At 40.5% G+C, this 27,280-nt stretch overlaps 1 protein-coding gene across 1 annotated transcript in view; it reads right to left on the reverse strand.

Annotated features, from left to right (window-relative positions):
- The window catches only part of LOC146332315 (dedicator of cytokinesis protein 3-like), a 287,446-nt gene that overhangs the window by 159,049 nt on the left and 101,117 nt on the right, over positions 1 to 27,280 (reverse strand). Inside the window, exons 3-4 of the mRNA XM_084741209.1 lie at positions 21,545 to 21,628; positions 7,644 to 7,684 (exon numbers count right to left, since the gene is read on the reverse strand). Of these exons, the coding sequence (XP_084597335.1) occupies positions 7,644 to 7,684; positions 21,545 to 21,628 (125 nt within the window). The remainder of the gene's footprint in view (positions 1 to 7,643; positions 7,685 to 21,544; positions 21,629 to 27,280) is intronic.

The raw sequence follows: 27,280 nt of genomic DNA on the forward strand, positions 1-27,280 counted from the left end.
AAGTTTCTACATGACTGTATACAACTTATATTCATGTAGATTCAATGAGAAACATTGAATGTCACTTCAAATGAATGTGTGTGGTTTGTTGCACATGTTTGGAGGTCATTAATATTGATAACAGACTCATTTAAACCAAAAGTCAAACAAGGTGTTTCTGTTTTATTTGATCTCCTCTTACCTTCTCTGTCTGCCTGTTTCTAAGAAGAAATAAAAACCAGAGCAGATGATCTCTCTTATGTTAATACCTCTCCTATCTACAGCCCAGAACGCCCAGCAGGAGGCAGCTAGAGGAGACACTGCTGTCTACATATAGTAAAGCTAGACAGTAAAGCCTCTTACGGACACACAGAGCAGGACGAAGCAAAGTGAAATAAAATAAAAGCTGGTGCATAGAGGACAATGGGACAGAGCAGGACAAAACACAAAAGGGGTTCTTTTTTTAAGGACTAAAAACCTGAAGCCTGTTAGCTTTGTGATCCAGACATGGTGCTTAAAATACAGAGGGATGGATATAAAGCTGTTGGTGTGAGTCATATCCAGCACAGGGTCAGGGAGGCAGCTTCAATAAAATCTGTTAAGAGACTGTTGATTACCTAATCACACCGCACTGCATTCATCAGACACAAGACTTTAAAACCCTCTGCAGCAGAATCACACGTGTTCTGTGATGCGTTCACTGCTGGCCGTTATCTTCGCTTCTAAACAGCACAAAATATTAAAATGAAAAAATCTGGATAACTGATTTTATCAGACAAGTCTGCCTGTCTGTCCCTCCCTACAGACACATTCACAAACCACCGCCATTGTCTTCCTGTCCACCAGATGCCCTCGGACTTTGGCTGCATTTCAGTCCTCGTTCAACATGCCCTTGTTGACTTCAGCACTCTTCAGGGGAATTCCTGACACCATTGTAAGTCTTGTTCGCTTTGTGTGAAAAACTGTATTTGGGGACTTTTATGTTTTAAATTGATGGGTCAGCTGAAGTGAGTAAAGACAGGAGAGAGGGAGAGAGAGCGTGGGGACGACATGCAGCAAAATCATGGCCGCTACACAGGACCCACAGACCCGGCAGAGACACACCCACCAACCCAGCCATCATGGAGCCCCTTCAACACTGATTTCTAGTTGAAAACTGTTCAATATTCAGCCTGAAAATCTAAGACCTGTTTGATTTCACTGGCTGGTGAAATCTGGTCGACACAAAGATGTAATTTCAGTAATGTGTGAAGCTTCAGGACATCATAATGGCAGACGTCCTTAATGTTACGTGCATCTGCAAATATTTACTGCTTCAAATGTATATGTACTGGGACGAAGTACAAAGCATGACAGAGGCATGATGGGAGAGTAAGTAGTGGTATTTAGACACAGGACTCACAGGACGATTGTGATTTGAGATCTAACCCTAACCCCTAACCATAACCTGTGACAGATAATTTTCAACAGACAAATATTGATGTATTTCCCGAGTTAGGTCCTAAAGTGACATTAAGCTTTCATTTCACGCTGTAGAGGATGAAAAATGTCGGCTTATATATGTTTATGTTCATTTGCCTGACTAGCAAATATGTTTCTTAAGAAAATCTCATTGATAGCTTGATATTTTACTGAAACTGTAACTTACTGTAGTTAATATTTGTACTGCAGTCAATACTTCTGTGATTGCTTTATTCTCAACATTATCTGTAAACAGAAAAAAATGCTTTGCAAGACATCATAAACCCATGGCAATAGTTATCAGAGCTACAACTAATAATCAGTTGATTGATTGCCAACTATGTTGATAATTCGATTATTTGGTTTGAGCCATTTTTTATAATTCTTCAAGAATAAAAGTCAGAATTTTCTGTTTCCATCTTCTTAAATGTGAATATTTTGTGGTTTCTCTGACAGTAAACTGAATATCTTTGGGTTGTGGACAAAACAAGACATTTGAGGACGTCACCGTGGACTTTGGGAAACACTGCTGGACATTTTTCACCGCTTTCTGACATTTTATAAACCTAACAACTAATTGATTGATTGAGAAAATAATCAACTAATAGTTCTGATAATCATGATACAGATCGGAAACAGAAAAATCTCCAAACAGCTTGGTTTATTTGATGATTTGTAAAAAGCAGTTTAGTGTCAAGCCTACATCTGACAGTCGGTCCTAATAGTTTGGACTGAAAGTGTTCAAGGGCGAGTGTGGTCCATTAAAAACCCCCGCACCTCCCCGCCCACTCTCCCTCTGCTCTCCACGCGGCCTCCGTGTGACGTCTGCTGTTATCTAACATAAAGGACTCAGGTTAAGTGGAACTGCTAATGAAATGCAGCGTTTCCTTCCTTTCCCCTCACCTGACTGTCCCACCCATCCACTCACCTGTTGCCACTGTCCTCATCAGTCCTCCAGATATTGAACAAGTCCACTTTCTACTCCGGTAATTTTAGTTGCTTTGTTGGCTTTTACTTTTTGCTGTATATATTTGGACTTCTGTTACCTTTATATTACCTGGACATGTACCAATCTACTGGAGCTGCCTGCTGATCTGTCAGCAACTGAAATCATCCCGCTGCCTCTATTGTCTGTACCTGAGTCCTTCCTGCTGCCTCTCTCCTGCATCAGTGTGACATAATCAGACTCCATTTCCTTTATAAAAAGAGGGATTTTTTTTTTTATAACTTCATGAATTGAAATTTACATCCTCTAATACATTTTCTGGTCCCTGCTTATGAAGCTGGTTCACAGAATCTGTTATACAGGACACATACTATTGATTCTACTGTATATATATATATGATAATCACCTACAACATGTGGACATTAAAATGTATAAAGCTGGAATGGGCGGGAGTTCATTTCCCAGTGAGATTTCCTGTGCAGTATCCTACAGGCAGGCAGAGCTGTGAGGCAATTTGGGTAAAAGCATCAACCTGGATATATATGTGTGAAAGCTGCACAGCTCTGAACATGAGGTCTCGAAAAGCAGCTGGAGGTACTTTAAAAAAAATCACAAAAACTCCAAGGCACTCTCTTTAAAAACAACTCAAACCCCTGCTTGGTTACGACATGGACATGTTAGACCTTAAAACTAACTGATGTGTTTTAACATCAGTCTTTGTCAGGGAGTCAAACTGATCTCGTGGAACAAGAAGTCTGTAGATGGAAGTGAATCTTCCCAAACATTATTTTTTATTTCTACATCAGAAAGTACTGATTATGCATGATGATATTATTATGATATAACAAATTACAATACTTATTTATCCACTGCATATCCACTAATGCTTTACCAGCTGGTACACTACCTACTGCTGCACTGCACCTCACCGGTCCATCTGGCATTCTTAAAGGGACATTTCACCTCAAAATCACTGTGGTGCTTTTTATCCATCTGGATAGTTTTGGTGTAAGTTGCAGAGTTTTGGAGATATACTGGAGATATCAGCCGTACAGAGCTCACAACCAGGTCTGTGATTATCGTCAGTAACCAGGTCATGATAACTGGAAAAAAACCTTGTTGCTGAATTTTTCAAATGTGTTTTTTGGTGCCATATAATTCTATAATTAACTATCTAGATGGACGAACAGCACTACAAGCCAGAGGAAAAAAAATACAATACAATACAACTCTACAGTTCTTCATTGTGTTTTGTGTTTTGCAGTATTGTATGTACTGTTTGTCATGTGTGTTGTACCACAAATGACCAGCATAGAAGCTTTGTGTTACAGTGTTAATATAATTAAAATAAAGTTGAATTCAAGTTTAATGACTCTGATAAAGTTCTTTTTTACACAATAGGAGACACAGTTTGTCATACCTGCAGTCTCTAAACATGTCAGTGTCCTCAAAACCTCTAGATTGTGCATTATGTAGTCCGACCACATCAGAACACAAAACTGTTTGTAGCTGATCCATACAGTCACACTTGCACATGGAGTGAAAAGCCGGCTCTCATAGAGAGGAGCGAGATGCAAGGATTGTTTAAATATGTTAATAAGGGTGCAGAGTAAGGGCTGTCGCAACAACTGCAATTCTTCAAGCCAACAAGTCATCCAGGTTATAGTATTCACTCTGAGCTATCAGGCAACAGGACTTGAGATTCTTGGAGACATCAGAACTGAAGAACTATCTTGGATGAGAGGTGAAATGTCTTCAAGAACCTTGAGCAAAATCTCCTAGCATCACTGCACCAAGTCACTTCATTTGTCATAAACAAAGTAACTGAAGTAAACAAAAGAATGGCACCAGTATCTCAAACCACATGACCGAGCCAACCTGAATAACCACAGGGGAAATTCTGACACTGCGACAGTCCTGCACACACTTTCAGACAGTCTCTCCTGGAAGGTTTTCATAGTGATACTCTCTGTTGTGTACAAGAAAAGTGACAAGTTCAAATTCTGCCATTTTTCTGACCTCCACACACCTGACGCATCGCCGCACGAAGTGGGTGTGAATGTCTGACTCTCGGTTTGGAGAGGTACAAAAATTGCTATACGCTGCCCAGCCACTTTCCGACACAAACGGAAGTCAGAGGGAAGGGGAGGGGTTTTCAGGCGCTGTTTGACTGTCTGACAAGCACTTATATGCTGCAGGAGAATACTGGCTCCTGAAATTGTACAGCACATTACGTTGTCATGGCCTTGAAGGAATGTTTGCTCCAGTAAAATGCTTTATGCTTTGCAGAGTCTGGTCACGACAAACACATTTCTGTAGTTGCTGTAGGGTCGAAACCGTGTAAGTGCTCGTTTTTCATCCTTAAAAAGGACCATACTCGTGTAAGAGGCTGTTTCACAACAATTACGCCTAAAAACCTCCTCAAAAACATCTTAGATTCAAGAATACTTGTCAGGGTTTTAGAAATCGGGATGTCTTTTTTAATTCTTGACAGACTTTTCAAGATAATGTGGGTTTCATCCAACTACAGCGTGATATCATCAACTGGAGCTACAGGGCATATTTGCGACAAACATCATCATGTCACACTGTTATCATAGTTACTGTGATGTAGAGAACATCCAAACAAGATACCAACTCCTACAGGCTGTTTCACAATCAGAGATCAGACCATCCAACCTGTCATACAGGAGGACGTCTGCTATCAGTGAGCTGAAAAAACTTGCATCAGACGGATCTACAGCAGGGACACTCAACTGACTTTGCTCAGGGGGAACTTTTGCAAAATAACAGGAGGAAAGTTAATAAATAAACACAAAGAAATAATATTCATAAGACAAAATGAAATAAACCATCTGTCTTTGAAAAATAATTAACTAAATTAACTTGATACAAGGCCCATATGAATGACAGATAAATCAGATATTTTGGTGCATATAATATTTATAATATCTGGAGCCCAAATGATACTGGATTTTTGGGGCAAATGCTGATATTAGAGGGTGAAACAATTCTACTAAAACAGTAAACTGGAAAAACCTGGTACTTTTTATAATCATGAATTACTATAAATAATACTAATAATAATTAAAATATAACAACTTGAATAAAGACATTATATATATATGATGTAATAATAAAATAAATTCTGTAATAATATTCTATAAAAACAAATATAAGACAACATTTAAGTTGATACTGATATTGAATGATTTAGCTGTGCTGGGTCAATATGAGGCCAGATTTGGTCCTCCAGCTGCAGGTTGATCATCACTGAACTACAGGTTCTGTTAGAACGTACCAAGTCATCACACACTGTGGCGTCACACTGATGTTTTGACCCTGCATCTGTGTTTTTATAGAACTTCATAAGAACAATGAGTCAGATCAGTTATAAGTGAATGTTGACCCCTGAAAGACTAACTTTGCTTTAGGACACAGCTGATGTGGATCCTAACAAATAAACAAAAAAATAAACAAGTTGTTACGAATTTCAATATCAAATCAACAGACTATGACTGTTGTCAAGACGTAATTTTCATCAAAAGTCAAATCAAATCATGACACTCTAGTTTGACGGTCAAACTGCAACTTTCCTGTTTCACATCCGGTCGACACCTTCGGTTTCACTCCACATCTCTCACTCCTGTTTCCTGATGTCTCTCTACTGTCTAGCAGCCAGCTGCAGGTCAAACAGCCACTCACTCAACTTCAGCCGGCTTCTTTATTACATTAATCCATCCATCCATCCATCCATCCATCCATCCATCCATCCATCCATCCATTGTCTGTAACCGATTATCCTTGATGGGTCATGGGGGGCTGGAACCGATCCTGGCTGACATTGGACAAGAGGCGGGATTCACCCTGGACAGGTCGCCAGTTCATCACAGGACTGACACACAGATACACACAACTACTCACATTCACAACTATTATGCTGCATGTCTTTGGACTGTGGGAGGAAACCGGAGTACCTGGAGAGAACCCACACGGACCCGAGGAGAACATGCAACATGTCCCAAGACCTTCTTGCTGTGGGGCTGCAGTGCTAACCACTGCACCCCCGTGTAAATAGCTTTGATTAACAAGTTGTGATTCACTATCCTGTGTGTTTTGAGACCACAAGCCTCCTCTTCACAACAGTCAGCATGATAATAGAGAAACATGGTTGTGTCCTCCCGATCAGAGAGCAAAGAGTCAATTTCAGTGTTTGACAAACATTGGCAAGATAAGTGATGATGAAACCCATTAGGAAATGCATCGATTGCACAAACAGGAGACGTCCTCATTAGACAGACTAATACGTAAAAGGAAAACACAAGAAAACACCTGTGGCAGCAACCTGATGATCAGTCAGGAAGTATAAAAATATACGTCAGACCAACAGACCCCTGTAGACGGCTACTTTTTCCCCACTGGTTAGTCCACATCTCTGTGGAAACCCCTGAGCAGTAAAGGTGTAAAATGTTCCCCCAGTATGAACGCTACACTGTTTGTTGTCCTGTTAGAAGATGCGCAACAAAACTGAACCATAACATTTACTTGGTTATGTCACAGATGCGACACTGCTAAAAGCATTAAGAAGAAATTACAATGTGGGTGTATAAGTTTACATTAATTTAAGATAACATAGTTGGCCCAGGGGAATCTAGACTACTTAAGTAGCTATAATTATAATTAGTATGCAAGGCAACATCTCAGCATTTCTGTTGTTTCTGCAGTTTCTGCACCACAGGCAGGATGTTAGAAATATTGAGGTCATGACTTCGACATACAGCCTTCAGGAAGGAGAAGAGTTTTTGCCAGATTACACTATCTGATTGCAGGAATAAGGTAAAATATCATATATTTTATTTAGTGTTTATGCTTTTTGATTCCACTTATATTGCTCCGTTTTCAACCATCAGTCGATGGTTACGTTTTTGTTTTTGCAGAATAAAATCCAAGCTAGAATCTTCACTTTAACTCTGTCTACCTTCATCTGCCACTGTGTGAAGTTTAAACTCTGCCGGAAAGTGAGAGCAACGATAAGAGATGAAGAGAAAAGCAAAGTTGAGACTAGAGAGAAAACTTCTGCATTTTATTTACATAAGTCTCCTTCACATGTTGGCTGTATAAGTAACCTCTTGTCTCAACAATGTCACAGCAAAGAATGGAGAAATCAAGAGTGGATATTTAAGAGATAGACACTGTTATTAGTCAAACAGTCTGAGAGGAGAGATTTGAAGAGCAGAAGCTGTCAGTCTCTCTTACCTTGACATTTGGCTTCCTGGTTGAGAATCCTCTGTACCATCCTGAAAGAAAGCACAAACATCAGTGACTAAGACTGTAGAGCAAACACACAGATTCAGTGAAGCAATAAAAAGCGGTTATGAGTCAGCAGTTTGAATATGCAAGGAGACGTTGGCTTGAACATTTTAACATTTTCTAACAAGATCTTTGCTTGACAAAAAAAAGAGAGCTGAATGGAAACCAATGATTGGCTCACAAAGTATGAAAAAAATCAATACCTGAAATTCCACCATGTATTTAAAAATGGTCTGCAATGTTTTACCTTGTACTTTAAAAAGTTTCCTTAAACCTTTAAACCTTTAAAACATGGAATACAGAGTTTTCTTAAAGCAGAGGTCAACTATAGACAAATCCAGCAAAGTACTGGAGGTTATCAAGCCGCAACTGATCCAGTGGCGTCTCCCTACAGTTTGAGTGTGAATGAATGCAAGCCGTCATAATAAATTCACATTTTTCTACTTTAACACTGATTTTTTAAATCTGATTACTTTTGACAACAACGTGTAAGAGGTCAGGGAGAAGGAGGGACCACCATGTATCACAGTGGATCAAAAATATTAACAGAAAGGAACTTTTACACGGTACTGCATCACTTAAATGTGATGGAGGTGATCTGTTTTTTTTTCTTCTCCATCGTCCACCTCTGGCTGTTGTCACAACCAACGTCTGACTACTAATAAAATTTGAAGAAGGTTAATATCAGCATCCTTAAAAGAACCTTCAACAGTTACTGAGGTCGCTGTTTAATGTGGGATCTATTATCCCATGTTTTTGTGTCTAAGTGAATGATTGAGACAACAAGTTTTGAAAATGGTCTGGTATTGAGTGAGATCTCTGCAGCTGGTAGACGTGAAGCAGCCTGTAGAGAAAAACCTACAGAGATAAACAGAGACAGACTTTTACATTCGACCAGAAACAGCTGATTTATCAAGTCATGCCAAAGCCACCAAACGCCGTCATAAAATGCCCAACAGAAATAAAGCAAACCTCACCAAAATCATTTTGATTAATCTTTCCACCGTTCCAACAATCACCAACCACCAACTCTAATTTTACAGAAACCCTTAATTCACCGTGTTAGACGTGAAAATATTGGCTCACACGCTGCTTTTCTGATGCCCGACATCCCTCTCGCTCCTCTCCTGACATTCTCACACGGTGGAGTTGGTGTTTGTTGCAACAGTAAAAAGACAAATCATTTTTGGAAAATGGTGGCATTCAGGCCGGCGTTCACACTGGTTAAAGGTCAGGGCAGGCGTCTGCAAGCTGCGGCTCCAGAGCTGCATTTGGCTCTTTTGCCTGTCTGCAGCAGCTCCCAAATTAAACATTTCTTATTTTAACACTTTAATTTTCACTTATTGTTGTCGGCCTAAAGTGATTCTCAAATTCTAAAATCGTGCTGCACTGTACACTGAATGAAAATAAAACGTTTTAATATTTCATCAACTAAAATGTACGTCAGAGCCTCCGCCTACGGCTCAGCACCATTTCCTCTAAATATTTCTGGTGGCTAGTCTTGAGAGTTCCTAATCTAGCTAGACCTGCCAAATCCCCAAAAAAAATGTCTCACAGGAAAACAGACAATTTAACAGCTGAACTACAGACAGAATCTTTTCAATTCTTTTTAATAAGTGGCTGAGCCCTGGGTTAGAGTTATCTGACACTCAGTTTTTTCATTGCTGAGACAACAACTTCTATCCAAGTCCTTTATTTGGTGAATTTTTCAATCAAACTGTGGGAGGGAGTGCTCCTTAAAGAGCTGAGACAAGTCCCCTTTTTAATAAGCCAAACAACCATTTATAAAGCCACTGGATCATCTCAAAAATGCATCGTCACAAAGCTGAAAACACGGCTGTTTTTGTTAATTCCTGAGAAGCTGACATTTTGAAGAAAACTTAAAAAACTTGATGACTCTCAGGTAAGTCCTGGAGTTATAAGGGGCATCTTTGTTTCTGATTTATGGACTTTTATTTGTTGTAGATAACTCAAATATCACCAGGTGAAATTCAGCCCTCTCTGCAGGTCCAGAATCAGAACGCTTCTTTCCACATGGACGAACATTCATCAGATGCCTCTTCGGAAAGGGAAGCTGTCATGAAAGTTGAGTCAACTTGAAGTAAAACCCTGACAGCTGAAAGTGACGTGCATCAGGGGAATAAATATGTACAGGGGGAGACCGAGACATCCTCTCAGACTGTGGGGACATCATTTGTCTCCATCCAAGTGGAAATAAAAATGATTGTGTCGCCGGCTCTTGGAAATTTAAGGGTTGGGTGACCACTGTCTGTCAGTGACAGTGAAGCAAAAAAGACATTTATTTATATCAAAACGATGCATATTATTACTTTGACCTTCTTAGACGACCACAGGGAACACAGCCACGAAGCCCATTTATTAAACTTCTATCAGAGCTGACAAAGTTCTGACATGATCTAAATCACCACAATGTCCATCTTGTGCTCCATAACAAACTTTCTAGGACAACTGTTCAGTTTTCCGAAATCAAAAAATAATTCATAGATTAATTATTAGATTAATATCACCTAACATGAGACAGTGATATTACTAAAAAACAAATAATTACTGGGTTCCTACACATTTTCTGTTCCAAAATTCCATCGTTTTCCTGATAAAAATTCCAGACTTTCAGTAGATTTTTCAGACACACTTACACGTCTGTACTTCTTGGTGTTTCAGTGATTTTGGACTTTATTTCCTGGTTTGGGGAGTTTTGCCTTTTCCCTGCCTGCTTTTTTTCACCTTGTTTTGGACTGCCTGCATGTGTATGACTTTTGGACCTTTAGTAAAGACTTGAACTTTGAACTCCACCTTTGCTTCCTGTGAATATCTCTGCATGTGAGTATTTGTTCCTCCCAGAGTTGTGACAATAGGTACATCTCTGTAGCTCATAAATGCTCAGACAAACTTCATTTGTTTTTGTTTTTTTGTGATGCTACATTACAGTATACAGGTCTATACAAATGAAAGATTTGGTCCTGGATGTGTGGATTTACAGTTGTAAGACACCGGGGCAGAGCTGTGCTGCAGGCTGTGATATGAAGGCGTAGATGCAGCTCTGTGGAGGAGTGTGTGTTCAGTTGCACGCCATACTTCTTGCCTTGCTTCTGACGACATGAAGCTCACTCACACAGTGGTAAACATTTTGCTCCAAACAGCATAAAAAAAACACGTCTTTGCTTATATGACCAATTTCTTTTTGGAAATTCTGAATTTAATATTTTAGAAAACAGAATTGGGGCAATAGTTTGAAAACACATGCTATTTTCTGCACTCTTTTCCTTTTTTTCTCATTCAGACCAGGAAATTACTCAAATCAGACTCCGTCCATACTGCATATTTACTTGTTCTGGAACAAACATTTAGAACAAATACCCGGTGATACCAGGGCGAACGCTGCATCAGCCAGGACGCTTCACTTTCATCTTATCTTCTTGCAAAATCGTGACATCCATTTCTCAGCAGTTCTACATAATCTAATATGAATATGGAGATGGAGGCTTAATTGGCCAGTTAATTAATAACCAATCAAGATTCATTTATCACCCTCGTTAAGATGGCTGTGTTTACTCCCTCGCCTCTCATCTATATGGAAATCAGACTGGGGCAGGACCAGCAGTGTCTAGGCCTATTTGTAAGGGTTGAAATGAGGACGTGTGTGTGTGAGAGCGTGGGTGTGTGTAGCTGAGTGAGTTTACTGCATCTGTAAAGAGACGAGAGAAGAAGGACTGATGAAATCATGAATTTACATGTGTGAGGGTGTATATGATTATTCTATATCTGTGAGAGGACGGAGCAGGTGTTTGTGTGTGCGAGCAGGTGCGTGTATGTGCCTAATTTGTCCGTTGTCAAACAGCCTTTCTCTAAAGAAGAGTAATCATCTCGCCTCCCGTATCCAAGCGGCTCGCTGAGCGGTTATTAGAATAATTATTTTTGCAGCGTTATCAAAATAATTCAAAATAATAATCACTGTAAATCATCTCCAAGTGGGAGGCTGAACTCAAGGAGCCACTTTTGTTGAGTTAATGCAGGTTCAGGCTGCGCTCATTATGGATACAGCATTATACAGTAAATGCAGGTTTCCATCAAACTATCAAATCAGCTGAACATGAGTCTTAAATGAAGCCTGCCGTCCCTGTAGAGCACACCTCCAGCTACTCTATGAGAAAATGGAATTGCTTGTTGATGCAGTAATAGTACCCACGAGAGCGTTTTTCATTGTAATTACGGTTATGACAATGATTCAATACAGAGGTGTGAACTGCAGCTGAGCCACCGAGCTCCTCACAGGGAACACAGCGTGCTCTGTTTACTGCCAATACACAGGTATTGATTGATTAGTGTCGAATCAGTATACTGTGCAAACATTAATCAAATGCAGGCCAAGAAAAAGATTGATAACTTGGTTGTCATAGCAACAGATGAAGGATACTTAGGCTGGCTTGATCAGAAGCATCCACACTGTTAGAATCAGGCTGCCACTTTTCCCATCTTTCTGCCTTTCAGCCACTCCTGGATATGAAACTGTTGGTTTCTGGCTGATGGTTCGGACACACATCGCTGCTCGCCGCGCGCCTGGCTGACATCTCAGAGTGGATGTCAAGGCACCACCTAAAGCTCAACCCAGACGTGACAGAGCGTGTATTCCTCCAGGGGGAAGGATCGCCTCCTCACATTGTGTTTTTTTCCACCAAATTAGCTCTGGTTCTTGGACCGGTTCCATTCAGGATTCTTGAATCTTTGAATTTTGGATTTTGTGAACAGACCTGCATTTTCCACCAGTTTTGAGCAGAACTGTAATCGAGGATGTGTCAGTATGGGTCCAAATCAACCACCTACCTTTGGATTCTCTTTTATATTATTAAACACTTTCAGGAGATAAAAAATATGTTTCAGTATTTTAACAGATTTGTTCAGCTTGGAGGGATTGTAGGAAGGAACCTGGTTTTATCAATTCCCATCTAGTCTCACATCCATCAGAATCTGGATCTGATTAAACAATTCAAACCAATTAATATAAGCAAATGGAAAAATCTGGGTATTTCAGATATTTCAGATATTTCTCAGTAATTCTAAGCAGAAGAAGAAGATGGTGTTATGTGATGGTGTAAAACATCGGTGCTCAGCTGCAGATCCATGTCTCAGAGAGCATCACGACCCGACCACAGAGTGGGGCTGACCAGAACTTGAATATCAGTCAAGCAGCAGCCTCCCTGTTGCTGCTCCCATCCAGCTCTGGTATACCAGCCTACAGGGCGGTGAAAGGAACTGCTCCGTCCTACTTTGAAGCCATGGTCACATCCTGGACTGACTACTGAACTCCTCTGCCTCTGGACATTTAGCCGCCCCATCAATCAGAAGCGTTGTGGTCGTAACCTCGGTCAAGATCCATCTCTGTTCAGACTGAAGTCTGGACAACACAGTCACTGCCTGAACTCTGAGAACACATTTTCAGACTACATCTCAAACACCCTTGCTAGCACTTTTATCTCATTTCTTCACAAAAAAAGCCCAAACAGTACAGTGCAGTCACTTGTACTGCAGCAGTGAGCATGCTTTTAGCTAATTGTTTAAAAGGGATATACTCCCACTTCTGCCTGATATCCAGTTCTTACATGGTTTAAATCCACTTACTGTAAGTCACTTTGGACAAAAGCATCTGCTCAATGAATAAAATGTAATGTATTCTTATGTTTCATTTGCTCAGAGGGAACCGCTCATTTCCTAACTGTTATACTATACTATTCTAATTTGTTAGCTGGTGGCTAACCAGTGCTGTCAGGTTGTAAACACAGTTAATATAATGCAAATAAGCAGCAACTTTGCCAACCTATAAGCCAATATTTATATTTGTAATCACCCTGCAGTCAAATATAGTCAACAATATCATGACACATTACATTTATTTAACTGTGAATTCAGTCATGTGGATATAAGCCAAAATGTGAATGTGAGATATGTTTAAATAACTTTGTAGAAATCTTTGAAATGTGTTAATGCCCTTTTTCTAATGCTCTTCTTTTTTGTCTGTATAGATAAAACTACGTGTTCATGATGCATCTGTTCTCACGATCCACTCTGAGTGTTGGAGTTTCACTGTGGGCGGAGCACAGGCAGCTCCTCCACACACACACACACACACACACACACACACACACACACACACACACACACACACACACACACACAGTCATGGTAAACCAGGTGAAGTGAAGATAACGTGTTACTTGAGGCTAACAGGTGTTTTTCCCAACAACAACTGAATAATTCCAGCCAGAGAATTTGGGAGTTTGTCCAGATGGACTTGGTTTCAAAGCCACATTCGCTCGCTCTGGTGTGGAAACAACTTGGGTTTGAGGCGAGTGAGAGAGAAGAGCCCATTAACATGAATGAGCCGACATGTTGACTTAAAAAAACACAAACAGTGGAAACGAAAAGCTGCCCTCTTTATTTTAGTGTAATTTTTGGCATCAGAGCCTGAGATTCCCTTTTCCTGTTTATCCATGTAGATAGTTTTGGTGTGAGTTGTAGAGTTTTGGAGACATTGGCCATAGAGTGTTCCAAAAATCATGGCTTGGGTACTCAAGATAATCCACAGCAGTTTCATGTAGGAACCACTTTCTTTCTAGTAGAAAATAAAGTAGTTCTGGTAGATTCAACCGCAGAAAGAAAGTAGTTCCTACATGAAACTACTCACAACAAGGTTTGTGGATTATCTTGAGGAACCAGGTTATAATTTTAGGAAAGAGAAACTGGTTTTGAATGAAATGTATTTCTTTGGCTAACTCACACAGCAGCTGGATTCACAAGATCGCAAGATCACGTGAGAATCCATCTTGCCAGGCTCCAAACTATCCATTTGTGTCCACACCAGAGGTAGTGCGAGCCAATCAGCATCCTCAGAGGGACTACTGGCAGCTACAGGCTTCATTTTAGGTGCACAGACAGCAAGAAGCGTCCATGTATTCAGCTCGTCTCGAACAAACAATGGCGGCTCCTGAAGAGGTTAGCATAGATACTGTGATAGCATCAGCTACATCAGAACTGGAGAGAATTTCTTCACTGAAAGAAGAACAAAGAACGGCGATAGAAACTATGTTTTTGCTCTTCTTCGTCTTGGTTGGCGTTAGCCCATGTTACACATGACAGATGTTTCATCCAATTACCTACCAGGGGTTTTCTTGAAAGTGCCTGCCCTTCTCCAAACAGTTTCTATGGGCGACTTCCCAGATGCTTCTGCGTAACAAACCATCTGGTGTGTCAGGTTATTTATTTATTTTTTTGTTATTGTTTTGAGCACCGAAAGAAGGCAGACATCTTTATGTCTGATATCTCCAACTCACACCAAAACTATCTCAGACAGATGGATAAATAACATGACATATATTTTGATTTTGGGGTGAACTGTCTCCTTAAAATTACAACAATATTGTTTGTAACAGGACTAGTCATGGAGCAGTTAGTTATTTCCAAAACGTTCATTAAAATTGTGTGAGAAGATGAAGAATGAAAACATCATTTGCATTTAAGGCAAACAACATTACAACAACAGTCAGATTTCTTTATATTTAGTTATTTTTTTATATTTTTCCTTTATGAATGATGGGTTTTTGGTGCCACATACACAGGAGTCTCAAATGTTGCCTGCTTCAGTTGTATCTGCAGTCCCAAAATTAAATCTGCAACACATGAAATTCAATATCAGCCTGAATTCACTGCAGAAGTTATGACTCAGTTGTTTTACAGCAGAAAATTGAGGCTAAGACAATATTGTTTCCTGCGTTGTGCTCGACTAATCAAAGAACACTTTAGATCAGTATCTACTGAAACATGAAGGTCTCTTAAAAAAATGTCTCATGTCACCCACATCACAATCTAATGTCAGGTTATGTCTGCCCAGCCTGGTTATTAAATATCTAACTGTTATTTACAGACAGCCAGCTCTCTCCTGGATAACAACAATAACAGCTGCCTGCTATAAAAAAAAAATTGTTGCAGCAGAAAAACCTCTCGAAAATAATGAGGGGCTGTTCTGAGCCATGACTATATGGGCACTTCAGTAATGCTGACTGTACTAAGAGTCAAAATCTCATACTTCAAATTGCTGCTCCGCCCTTAATCGAAGCCTAATGCTTTCTCAAGTGTTATGACTGTAATCTATATTTGGAGAATGGAACTTGGGGATTGCATTCCTGCAGCCTGGCCGCCATCTCCATATCACTGTCATTATAGTCATTGAGTTTCTGTCTGCGGAGGATAATTTGGCATTAGTGCAGGCAGACAAGTGCTCGCCACAGTGCAAGAGGGCAGGGAAAGCCAATTTTGGGAGAGACTTTTTCCCTGCATTCTGAACACTCAGTGTACTTTCTGGATAAAAGCTCTGCAGCAGAATTTCTGCAGCAGCTGAAATGGCATCGATGACACACACGCTGACTTACTTTTAGGAACATTACATTCACTTAAAGGACATTCACACCAAGAACAATATATCTATAACTATAATGATAACTATAAATATATTGTTTTTTAAATCCTGTATTCTTTAGACTTTAGGCTGGTCTTATATCCACAGAGATAAACATTCATATGACATTAGTTATGGCTGTCTGTACTGTTCTGTGACGGCCCCGCCTAAGTTGCTGTTATCTGTCTGCAGTAGAAACTGTGTTTTCCTATGTGTCCTTGAAGGCACCAGAGGTTGCGGCAGCCGGCCAGATTTGGAGCATCTGAGCCTCACGAGCAGAAGAAATAAAAGTCCAGCCCAGTTTTGCTCGGTCTCGCTCACACACACACACCTGGTCTCATCCCCACCAGCGTTGGCACGTTTTGTCTTTGATTTTGTTTTGTCTTAAAATACTGTTCGCCTCGTAACGCTCACACGCCAACAACTACATCACTGATGTTACTGACATATTTGCACACTCCTCAGTCATTCAACTCATCACAATAAATGTTTTAATTTACCATCATCTGCTTTTTCCGTTTCCCAACACATTGTCATACCTTTACAACAGAAAAGGTCGATTGTCAATTTCTTCCAAAATGATGTGTTACCAGTGGAGAGTACCAAATCAAACAGGCTTACCAGACCTTAACCATGTTAAGTAAGTCACATGACATAACTCAGATGACATTACATGTTGTAAAACAGTTGCTGTTTTGTTAGGCTTGGGCACAAAAACTACTTAGGTTTTGGAGAAGATGTGAGAGGTACACCCACTGAGCTGAAGGACGAGTGAGAGGAAAGCAGCGTAGAGCCAGAATATTTTCATATTTAATTCAGTGAATTAAGGATTTATTTCAACCAAAGCAGAGCTGGTGATCGTTGGAACAGTGGAAAGACGAACCAAGATGGTTTTGTTCAGTTTTATTTTGTTTCTGTCTGTGGAGTTTGAATGAATTGTGTTTTATGGTGAGTTAATTACGCCAATAAAGTCTTATCTTAGTCGGGTAAAAGGGAGAAATTTGAATTCAGAAGGTGTACTGGTTAATAAGGGAAATATGCAACAGTGAATTTATTTATTGGACGTAGTAACCTATGAAGTCCTCCAGGTGAAACTCGGCAGGACGGGGTGGGGATGATATATTTATCTCTGTGAATATATCTGCAAACAGCATTTGATGGACTGACGGTGGCCTGCTAGAAGAATCTGAACACACTGCCAAACCATAATGCTCACGTTGTTATTGTTATAATAAAGCTATCATTGTAGGTGTGGACGGCCCTTTACATTAATAACCTGGAGACTTACCCTGACTATAACTATGACCACTACATGGCTAACCCAAACCAAACTGTACAGACAACCACTGACCCAAAAATCAACATCTTACCATTTGGGGACAGAAGTCTGAAATGTGTCAGAAACAGACAGTCTTAGGTGATTTTCTATGAAAGTTAAAGAAAAAGAGAAACAAACACTTTGTCATAATTATCTGCTCTGCACTACTAGCCAACCATTGCTTGGAGGGTATTTCCTAAGACTCTATTTGCATTCTCCGATAATGACAGAAGCCAGGGAAATCTGGAAACTGCCATGGGGGATCTTGGACAAAAGTTAGCCCTGGCTTGCCCCGATAATCACTGTGTGTTACAGGGAAAGCTGTGATGCCACAAGGGCTCAGATAATAGCCCTTGTCCTTCGCTGGAAGGGCTTCACTTGATAACAAGAGCAAATTAGATGTTGATTGGATGCCATGAAGTCAGCTCAGGGATGAATATGAGGCTCGTCAATACAAGCAGACAATTAGAGAGGACGAAATGTAAAAGAGGAAGAGGGTAAGTGGAAAAGAAGAATAAAAATATGAGGGAGGAGGAAAATAAAGATGACTGAGGAGAGAAAGTGAAGAGGACAGTAGGAGATGACAACACAGGGAGAAGTAGATGCCATTCTCTTTTTTTTTCATCAGCCGAACATTTCCCCCTCTCTGTCTTCCTCTCTGTCTTCCTCTCTGTCTTCCTCTCTGTCTTCCTCTCTGTCTTCCTCAGGGGTAAAGAAAGACCCAGTCGGTCCCTGGCACTGGATCGATGGCAGTGGACTGCCCAGCTGTGGCTAATGAAGCACCTACTCACTCATTATCTACAAAAGACAACACTTCCTGGCTTCAGACACATCCTGGCTGGAGCTGCTAATTTCTGTGAGTCAAAGTAGGAATAACAATGGGAGGAACGTCGGTTAATAACTTGGGCTCTGGTCCAGGCCTGCGCCGGGATATTACAGGCTATTTGCACTCATTATTCCAGAGAACTATGGATGCTGCAGTGAGTATTAGTTTTTACTGTGGGTTTTAGTGACAACACGGTCACAGAGGCTTTAAAGTGGAGGCTTTTCTAACTGGTGCCTCCGTGAACATCTGGGGGAAATGGACAACGATCCATTACGGTTTTACAACATTTTTGGAAACTCAGCAGCGTTTACAGACATTCAGGGACAGTCGGTGGGAAAAGAAACAGGGGGCGACAATGCGCCAATGTACCCGCAAGGATCCGGAGGGTCTCACTACACTCCTCATGTGAATAACCAGACAGACAACTGCTCCGTGAGCAAACAACAAGCGATCAATGCCTCTGCTACACAAACCTGATATATCCAGTCTGGTCCTGATGCTCTGCCATGTAAAAGCCCTCTCTATAACTATTTAAAAAGTTATAGATTCCAGGAAACTCACAAACAGAGGATCAGCTTCTCATCCCTGGTTCAGGAAAGTTGTGCGTGAGACGAGCACGACTGCGACTCTTTCACAGGGTCTCACCTGCTTGTCACTCCGCCTCCTTAACTGCCTGCATGCCTCCCAGTTAAAATAAATTACGAGGTGCATCAGTCGTCCCCGTCTGAAAAGCCCAGTACTTTAAAAAATTTACAGAAATACAACTGATGCTATTACACATGCATTGTGTGCATTTTCTTCTTCATAAAAGCATTTTCTAAGCTGTTAACATCCATAATCACCTGCTAACAGTGTTTTTCTACACTGTGTTTATCGGCACATTGCTACACGTTTGCTCAAATGATTTTATATTATATCCTTGGTGTTTTATGTATGATTTTTAATCATTCATTATGTTTATTCCTGAAGCCTGCCTGACAAAACAGGAACCAGCTGGTAATTACACCGTTGTATTGTGCTGTGGTCAAAAACTGAACAGGGTACTTTTAAGGCAAAATCAAACTATCATCAACTATCAAAAATACTATCAGGATATAAAGAGATGACTTAAGGACTTTTGGACTGCAGGTGTGAAACCACGCCTGGACCACGGTCCAGACCAAACAGTCAGACCCTGATCTGACTGAGAGGTGGTCTTGGTCCAGATCAAACTGAACCACGGTTTGGTTAATTTGTTTTGGATGGTTCTGGAAGTTCTGGCAGGCTATCGTCAGAACCGCATTCACACATGAGGAGAGGAAAAGACCAGGTGATTAATTGTCAGTTGGAAAAAAACTCACAAAAAATCTGACTTTTCAATCATTTTCCAAGAGGATGAGAGAGAAGAACTGAACTCTACAAACAAATGAACTGAGAGGACAGAGAGACGCAGCTCATGTAGGTGATGATGGCAGGAACAGTTACGTCATGTAGAGCTCCTTAGTGTGCTTGCATAATTCCAATGAGGAAAAAAAATTAATTGGATAAAGTGCAAAGCATGCAACAAAAACATGAATCTTGGTTCAGATCTTTGTTCAGTCTTTCAGAAATCACCTTTAGTTTCTTTGATAAAGAGAGCAACACAGGAGAACAACTATTATTGAGGTTGTTGGCTGGCATTTTGTGTCGACTGTTGTGAGAAAAAGTGACGCCCTTTAATTCAACATGATCAGACAATGTGTTTGCTTCTGTGAAAATAGAGCATCATTTTAGTTCATGCAGAAGACAGAGGTGTCCAGCTGTCAGCAGCTGTCAGCAGCTGTCAGCTCGCTGACTGAATCATTTCTAGTCAGTCACACACCAATCACTGTTCACGCTCACAACAAGGTGGTCCAATTAAACATGGCTCCTCCTCACTGATCTCTGCAACAATGAACCTGCCACACACACACACACACACACACACACACACACACACACACGCTGATGCACAAAGATTAAATGATATTCATGTCTTGCTTAGATCCACTCTTGTATACTGGGGGGGGGGGGGGGGGGGGGCGTTATATTGCACCCCTTGTTTTGACTCAGCATGCTGGTTTGCAAATCAAGGAAGCTTCTAAACTATAACTGTATTTCCATTAGTTGTAATCAAAGGGTAAAATTATGACATGAATGTTCCTGAATGAACTGAACTGAAAAGTAACCCATATTATTCTTAAGGTGAAGTGAAACAGTTTCAGTTATAATCAGTCGCAGTAAAGAATCTAAAATGCAATGTCTCCTTCAAAAAGTCTCCACAGCACACTGTCAGGTTTGTAAAGAATTAAAATGACTAACTTACATGGCAAGAAGAGGTAGAAAGGATCAACGCTTATCGACCAGCACAGGTCTTCATTAGGATCAGTCTGGACTCCAGACTGACCCTGACCTTTTTTTGCCAAGTAAAATAAAATCTTTTTTTTTCTATACAAACCTTACAGTGAGCCTTGGAGTGTTTCTGAAGGAGACGTGCATTTTTGATGTTTCACTGAGACTGTTTCACTCATGCAAAGAGCCTTTCACCTGAAGAATAAGCACAAAATACCTGAAGTATCCAAAGAGCAGCAGTACTTGACCAAAAGAAAGACCCAGTGGTGCTTCCTCTCTTTATTTAAAAGTAATCCTGCTTTCTTTAAAAGACCCTCTAAAGAGAAGTTTAAATGTTACATACCTACATCAGTACCATAACAGCAGCTCTGTGACATTAATTAATATCATTCACATTCACACACTAGTCATTTGAAAATCTGATTGTAGATTTTCACGAGCAGAGTTCTTAAGTCTGACAATCAGCCAGCAGGTCACAACTTTGGCGAACTAATTTCTACAAAGAAGGTGGCAGGTGGTGAAGCAGTTATAAACTATTTTTCTTCCTCCTCTTTTTGTTTGTCATGGGATTTTGCACGGTGCAGTGTAAATCTGACAAAAACCATAATGTACTGTCAGTTTGAGTGATGACGAACGTTTAATTCTTGGTTAAACGCCTGGTCGCCTCAAAGTCCACGTCACTTCCCTCCTGACTGCATATATCTTTGTAGGAAATCTAACTAGACAACAGTTACGTCTCACCCACAAGGATCTTTACACTGATTGCTGGTGCTTTAGTGACGTTATGGTGCTTTTGAAACAATGATCAAGGACGTTTCTTCTGTTTCAAACATCCACCCCCAACACTATCTCATTTAGCTATTCATCAGGTTTTCATCAAGTCTTACCTTCACATTTTTCCAGAATCTGAACTGTCTCTCCCACCTCCAGAGCCAAACCCTGAGTCACTGAGCCCCGGAAGTTACAGATCACTGTGGAGAAAAACAGACAGAGGAAATCATGAAAATCTGAGACATTAGCCTAAAATTTGCAGAAAATAACAACTAAAAGAACCAGCTGCGATGAGAGAGTTTGTTTTTTGAACAAATGTGAATAGAACTTTTCTATTTAAAAGCCACGTCATCTGTAAGCATCATTCACAAACCACATGAATACGAAAGCTCTGTCGTCATCTGCTTTCATCCCGTCACCGTCACTGTGTGCTCGTCCCGTGACAGCAGCATGACGTGAGCATCAGAGCCTGACTGAACACGTCCACAGTGCTTGCTGTACCAGGCACCGCTGATGTGAATAACACTCATGACTGCATCAGTGCACCCAGAAAACAACAGACCTCAGAGCTTTTATCTACTGCTGCAGTCGCTGTAAGTCACTCTGTGCAGCACTAACAAGTAAAATATTGAAGTTTCACCTCAGGTAAGATGCATCTCTGGTCGACCCTTTAAGTTCAAACCAGTCAGGACCAGAGTTTTAGCGTCAGCTGTTTCTTTCTTTCTTTACTTTGATTGCCTAAAGGGTCACATGATAACGTAAACAATGCAATCAAGGCAGCAGTAGACGTTCAACACCCACGTTTTGCTCAGTAAAATGACTGATTTTGCCAAAGGAGAACAAACAGTTCAGAGAGTTCATTCATGCAAAATGCAAAGTGTTGTGCAAATGAACCACTGTGAAATAAATAAGGTTTGCTGAAATGACTTTGTGTAGAAATGTGCTATACAAATAAACTTGCCCTTATCATCCCAAATGAGAACAAAAAAGTCCTACAGGTTTTAAGGTTAACAGATGAAAATAAATTCCAGCCTGACTTCAATCAATACAACATAAAAATCATACAAATGTGTATTTTATTTTGCACTGAATATAGCAAATGATAAAAAAAAGACTTGACTTTTCCTGCAGGATTTGCTCATCTTTCATTTCAACCCTCATCTTAGGTTTGTTGGAAAACATCCTGCTCTGTATTTACAATTTAAATTTCTCTCTCCTCCTCCATGTTTTCTTCTCACGCTCTTCCTCTGCGGCGGTTGGCGAACCAGCTTGGAGGTGTGTTACTGCCACCGACTGTTGCTCTCACGTCACATGAGAGTGTGACAAGAGAACAGAGGCAACTGGATTTGCGAGATCACGCAAGAATTCAACCCCGATTTGCGACACAGCCGGCCCCGAACATGTCGCAAAGACACTCAGCCATAGCTCTTGTGATGCAAACAGCATTGGCAAATCTCTAATGGTCGACACATTTCTGTGCAAAAAATATGGCACCTAAGAGAAGAAGCTTTTCAAGGGCCACTCTGTGTGGGCTATACATGAAATAATTATAACTGTGCATAACAAAATCAAATTTATACTTAACCTCTCCCTACAGAACGCTCTGCTTTATGGACTACTCTTCTCTAAACAGGACCATTATTTACAAAATGACCGTTATGCTGCACTGAAGAAGATCTGAAACTCTGATGAACTCTTGATAGACATTCCAGCCTAGCGATTACTAAAATTCACTTCAGGCATGTAAATTTCTGACCCAGTCGTCTGGCCGGGCAAGTGAAAAAAAACTTTAACATTGAACCCTGGACCTTATAAAAATGTGTGGGGACGCAATCATCAGTAACTGCAGACTTTTTACATATAAAAATAAAATCAAATTGCTTGGCAGAGACTCGGAGATAAAACTCTGGCCTGAAGGCAGCCCCGTACTTTTCACTCGTCTGTGTTGGTGTCCTTGTTTGAAGCAGAAGTCTCTGAAGAGGTGAGCTCAGGCCACGACTGCAGTCTGCTCTGAATGTAGAACAAGCACCGCGACAGGACAAGATCTTAACTCTCTATCTGCTCCGTCTTTGTCAATTTAACAGGCTGCTTCCATTAAGTCTCTTTGTGTTTGAAGACCGTACGTCTGAGGTCACACGCAGCAGTCCACTCCTGCTGCTACTTTCTCACTCAGTCTGCAGTGAATCAACCCTGAATACAAAGACAACTTTATGATGAAGACGTGGTCACAGTCCTCACGGCCTCATGACAGTCGGCGTGTCTGTCGTCACTGTCTCTATTTATAGTGTTTGGCTGTTGTTGCAACTGTCAGTCTAATAGTTAACAAATCCAGACAAATCCCTGGTATTATCAAAGCTCGATGTTTAGAACGTGTCACTTTGTCTCTGACAGTCTGTTTCTCAATCTGAGCTGTTATGCTTCATCTTCTGGCACAGACAGTGAAAGTCTATCTCTCCCTGCAGCACACAAGCTTGACACTATTTTAGTATTAGTATTATATAATTTATTTTCTATGAGAAAGACAAGATGCAAAATTATTTTCTTGAAATGCAGGATAAGTCCAGCATGCTTATGGAAGAGTAAACAGACCCTTTTACAGCCGACATCATTGAAAAGCTGCGTGTGCATTTCGGCAACAGGAGTCAGACGAGTTATCAAACTGCAGATGTTAAATGTTAAATAAAAGGTTGTTGCATACACGATATGTCAGAATCAATATTCCAGTGGTCAACTTCAGCTGTACAGAAATTCGACAGGATTACGACTGACTGTTTCACAGCAGTCAGCAGTGTGTGTGTGGCTACAAGCTATTAAATGTATTGACTGGGCTGCTCCTGTTTGCAGCGGGTCTTTATGTATCATGTTGTTCAAAGAAGCATGTAAAAGCAGGCTGACAGTCATCATTATGTTTATGTTTTTCAACTGACAAACATAAAACTGATTCACAACAGCTTTGTCAAAGCTTTTGTATTTGCTGCTCTGATGACTCTGAATTTCCTTCGCCCTGTGTGGTGCACTGGATCAACTCACTGAGAGCGACCTGTCGATCACATGGTAGCCCCGCCCCTTAAGCACACCGTGATTTATGCTCGTTTTTTACTCCAAATAGGACCAAAGTTTTCTAAATCATCATCAACATCATGCAATACTAAAAAAAATTTAAACTAGTGATAGAGAGAGAAAGACTCCATACTGTACAATCAGACTCATTTTTACAACCACCCCTGTTGGTCATTAGAATGAATGCAGGTTTACGACACTTAAAGGCAAGTTCCGTCAACTTTATCTACTGTTTGTGGGAGTAACTCAAGAGTCAGGAGCAGTGAGCTGTCAGATGAAGAGCGTCTAACTCCTGAGCAGCTTGTTTTACATGTGCAGCATGAAATCAGACTGCAGTTACTGTTATTTTTGACAGACGTCTTTAATAAAACAGTTTGTTTGGCTGCACTGTAAACTAATACACCACTGCTTCGCCATATTAAACCATGAGAGACGTCATGACAAAAATCAACCTGGACTGACATCTGAAGGATCAAAACTTTAAGGAAATGATTTAGTGAAGTTTGTTGTGTCTTTCCTGTATCGTCACTTTGACAATCAATGCAGCACCTTCAGTAACATCACACAGGAGCTTCTGACTGCGGTCTGATGCTTTGGCAGCGAGGACGCACACCTCACACCTCAAGGCGGCGAGATCGTTTGCATTCGTCTCTGTCTGCCGTTGTCTATCTGTCACTGTAACACCATCTGTCTCTGGATCATCAATGCCACTCTGTCTCTCTGTCATTGTCACCGTCTGCGTCTCTGTCACTGTCATGCTCTGGGTCTCCATTATCAACCCCGTTCACTTCTCTCCCTGCCCCCCCTGCGTCTCTCGTTTGTTCATTGTAAGTTGCTGTCATCGCTGTCACTCCGTCATCGTCACCGGCCTCGTCGGTCTGTCATCTGTCTGATGTGTCTGTCAGAGACCCTGCCTGCTCTCACTTTGTCTTGCTGTCTTCACGTCTGCTTGGACCAAATGTGGAGAAGAAATCACAGCTTCGTCTATGAGTGGAGGCAAATGGAGCAGGATGGATGTAAGCAATTCGCAGTGTTTGCAACGAGTTCGCAATGAGTTCAAGAGGTAAAGGGAAATTCACCTGAGATGACCCAAAAGTACTCCACTACTTTTCTGTTTTTAGCTGGTAGGCTGGTTCAGTTAAAAAATGGATGTTTGACTGCCGCCACGCAAGTCAAGTTGAATAATTAGCTCAAACACGTCTCATTAATTTTGAAAATGTAAAAGAAATTAAGTTAAGAAGTTTAATAAATTTATGATATGAAGTACTCAATAACTAGTTTTCTTTTAAAAGTCATTTGAAAGGACCAGTATGTAGCATTCACTGAGTTAGCTTGTAGATTGCAAACACGCCGTTGCACTTCTCCGTTGGAAAACATACAAACATGGTGGCTGTGAAACTCTGTGAAATGAAGGGCTGCAGTGTTTGGTTTGTTGTTCTGGGCTACTGTAGAATCATGGCAGTGCAACTTTTGGTGGATAATTTATATAATAAAAGATTGACGCTTGCCATCCTTATTAGCACACAAAATATTGTTATACCATTTGGATTTGGTATTTTTCACAGCCACAGTCACAACCACCAGAAAAACCTATATCAGACAAAATTTTCACCACAGCTAACACATGTGCCAAGTTTGGTGTAAGGCCTCAAAAAGTTTTGGAGAAAAACTGTTTCAATAGGCCTTAATTAAGTTGAATTAACTTGAAATTTAAAAAACCTATATACGTAAATTAAGTTAATGAATAAAGATTAGTTGATTCCACTTAATTGCTGTCTGATGTTTTACAGTGCAGAGCGGTGTCTCCTCAGTGAAAGGAGGCTCGCTGGGTTCAGACCCTTCAGTCTCATTCCTGCAGTTACTGTCACGTCCCATTCGTCCTTCTGTAAGTAGCTTTTTTTACTGCTAAGAAATCATTTTTATTTTGACCTCAGTCACACGTGAAATCATCCCGTCTTGTATCATCTGAACGTTGAGTCGGTTTAATGACGCAGTAAAGTCACACGCGATCAGGTTCGAGCACGACTCCATCGTCATCCTCCTCCTCCTCCTCCTCCTCCTCTGCTTACCTATTATTAAAAAGCATGTGCAGAGTTCAACATGTAATTGTGATCCAAGGACATTTATTCCACTGTGGCTATTTTGAACTTGTGTCTCTACTTCAGAGAACAGCGTGTACCTCACTTTGTCTTACTGTTGTGTAGAAGAGAGAAATTCATGAGTCATAATCTCTGCAGTGGTTTAAAATTATCAATAATATAGTTCTTTCTTTGACTCCAAAACCAATTTCTCATATCCTGCTGAGTAATTAAAGAGCCCCTGTGCTTGATGAATGATATTTAAGAACTCTATTTTAAAGTGAAGTGAAAAACTCCAGGGATAAAACAGGACCTAATGAACTCCTGTGGATTAACATCATACTCAGTTTATTTCAACCTCTCACTTTAAAATTGACCTGAAACAGAGAGATGGAGAGAGAGTGGCTGGAAAAAAATAAAAATAAATAAACCCACCAATTTCCATGTAGAAATGTAATAAAGTAAATTATCTCATCCATCTTATCTCAGTATGACTTTAAAAGGAAACGTTTGAGGTTCCTAATCAGAGACTGTGGGTGATGCTGGGACAACAGCTGAAAAAGGTTGTCATAAAACTTCATTAGTGAGAAGTACATGAAGGTTTATACTGCAAACAAGAGGAGATTTAAGATTAGATCAGTTTCTATTTACAGTCCCTGAAATATCTCCTCATCAGAGAGGTATTATCGAAACGCAGAGAGCAATCAAAGGCTT

Source organism: Lutjanus erythropterus, chromosome 2, assembly GCF_056507025.1.
Source record: "Lutjanus erythropterus isolate fLutEry1 chromosome 2, fLutEry1.hap2, whole genome shotgun sequence".
Classification (NCBI taxonomy): Eukaryota; Metazoa; Chordata; class Actinopteri; order Lutjaniformes; family Lutjanidae; genus Lutjanus; species Lutjanus erythropterus.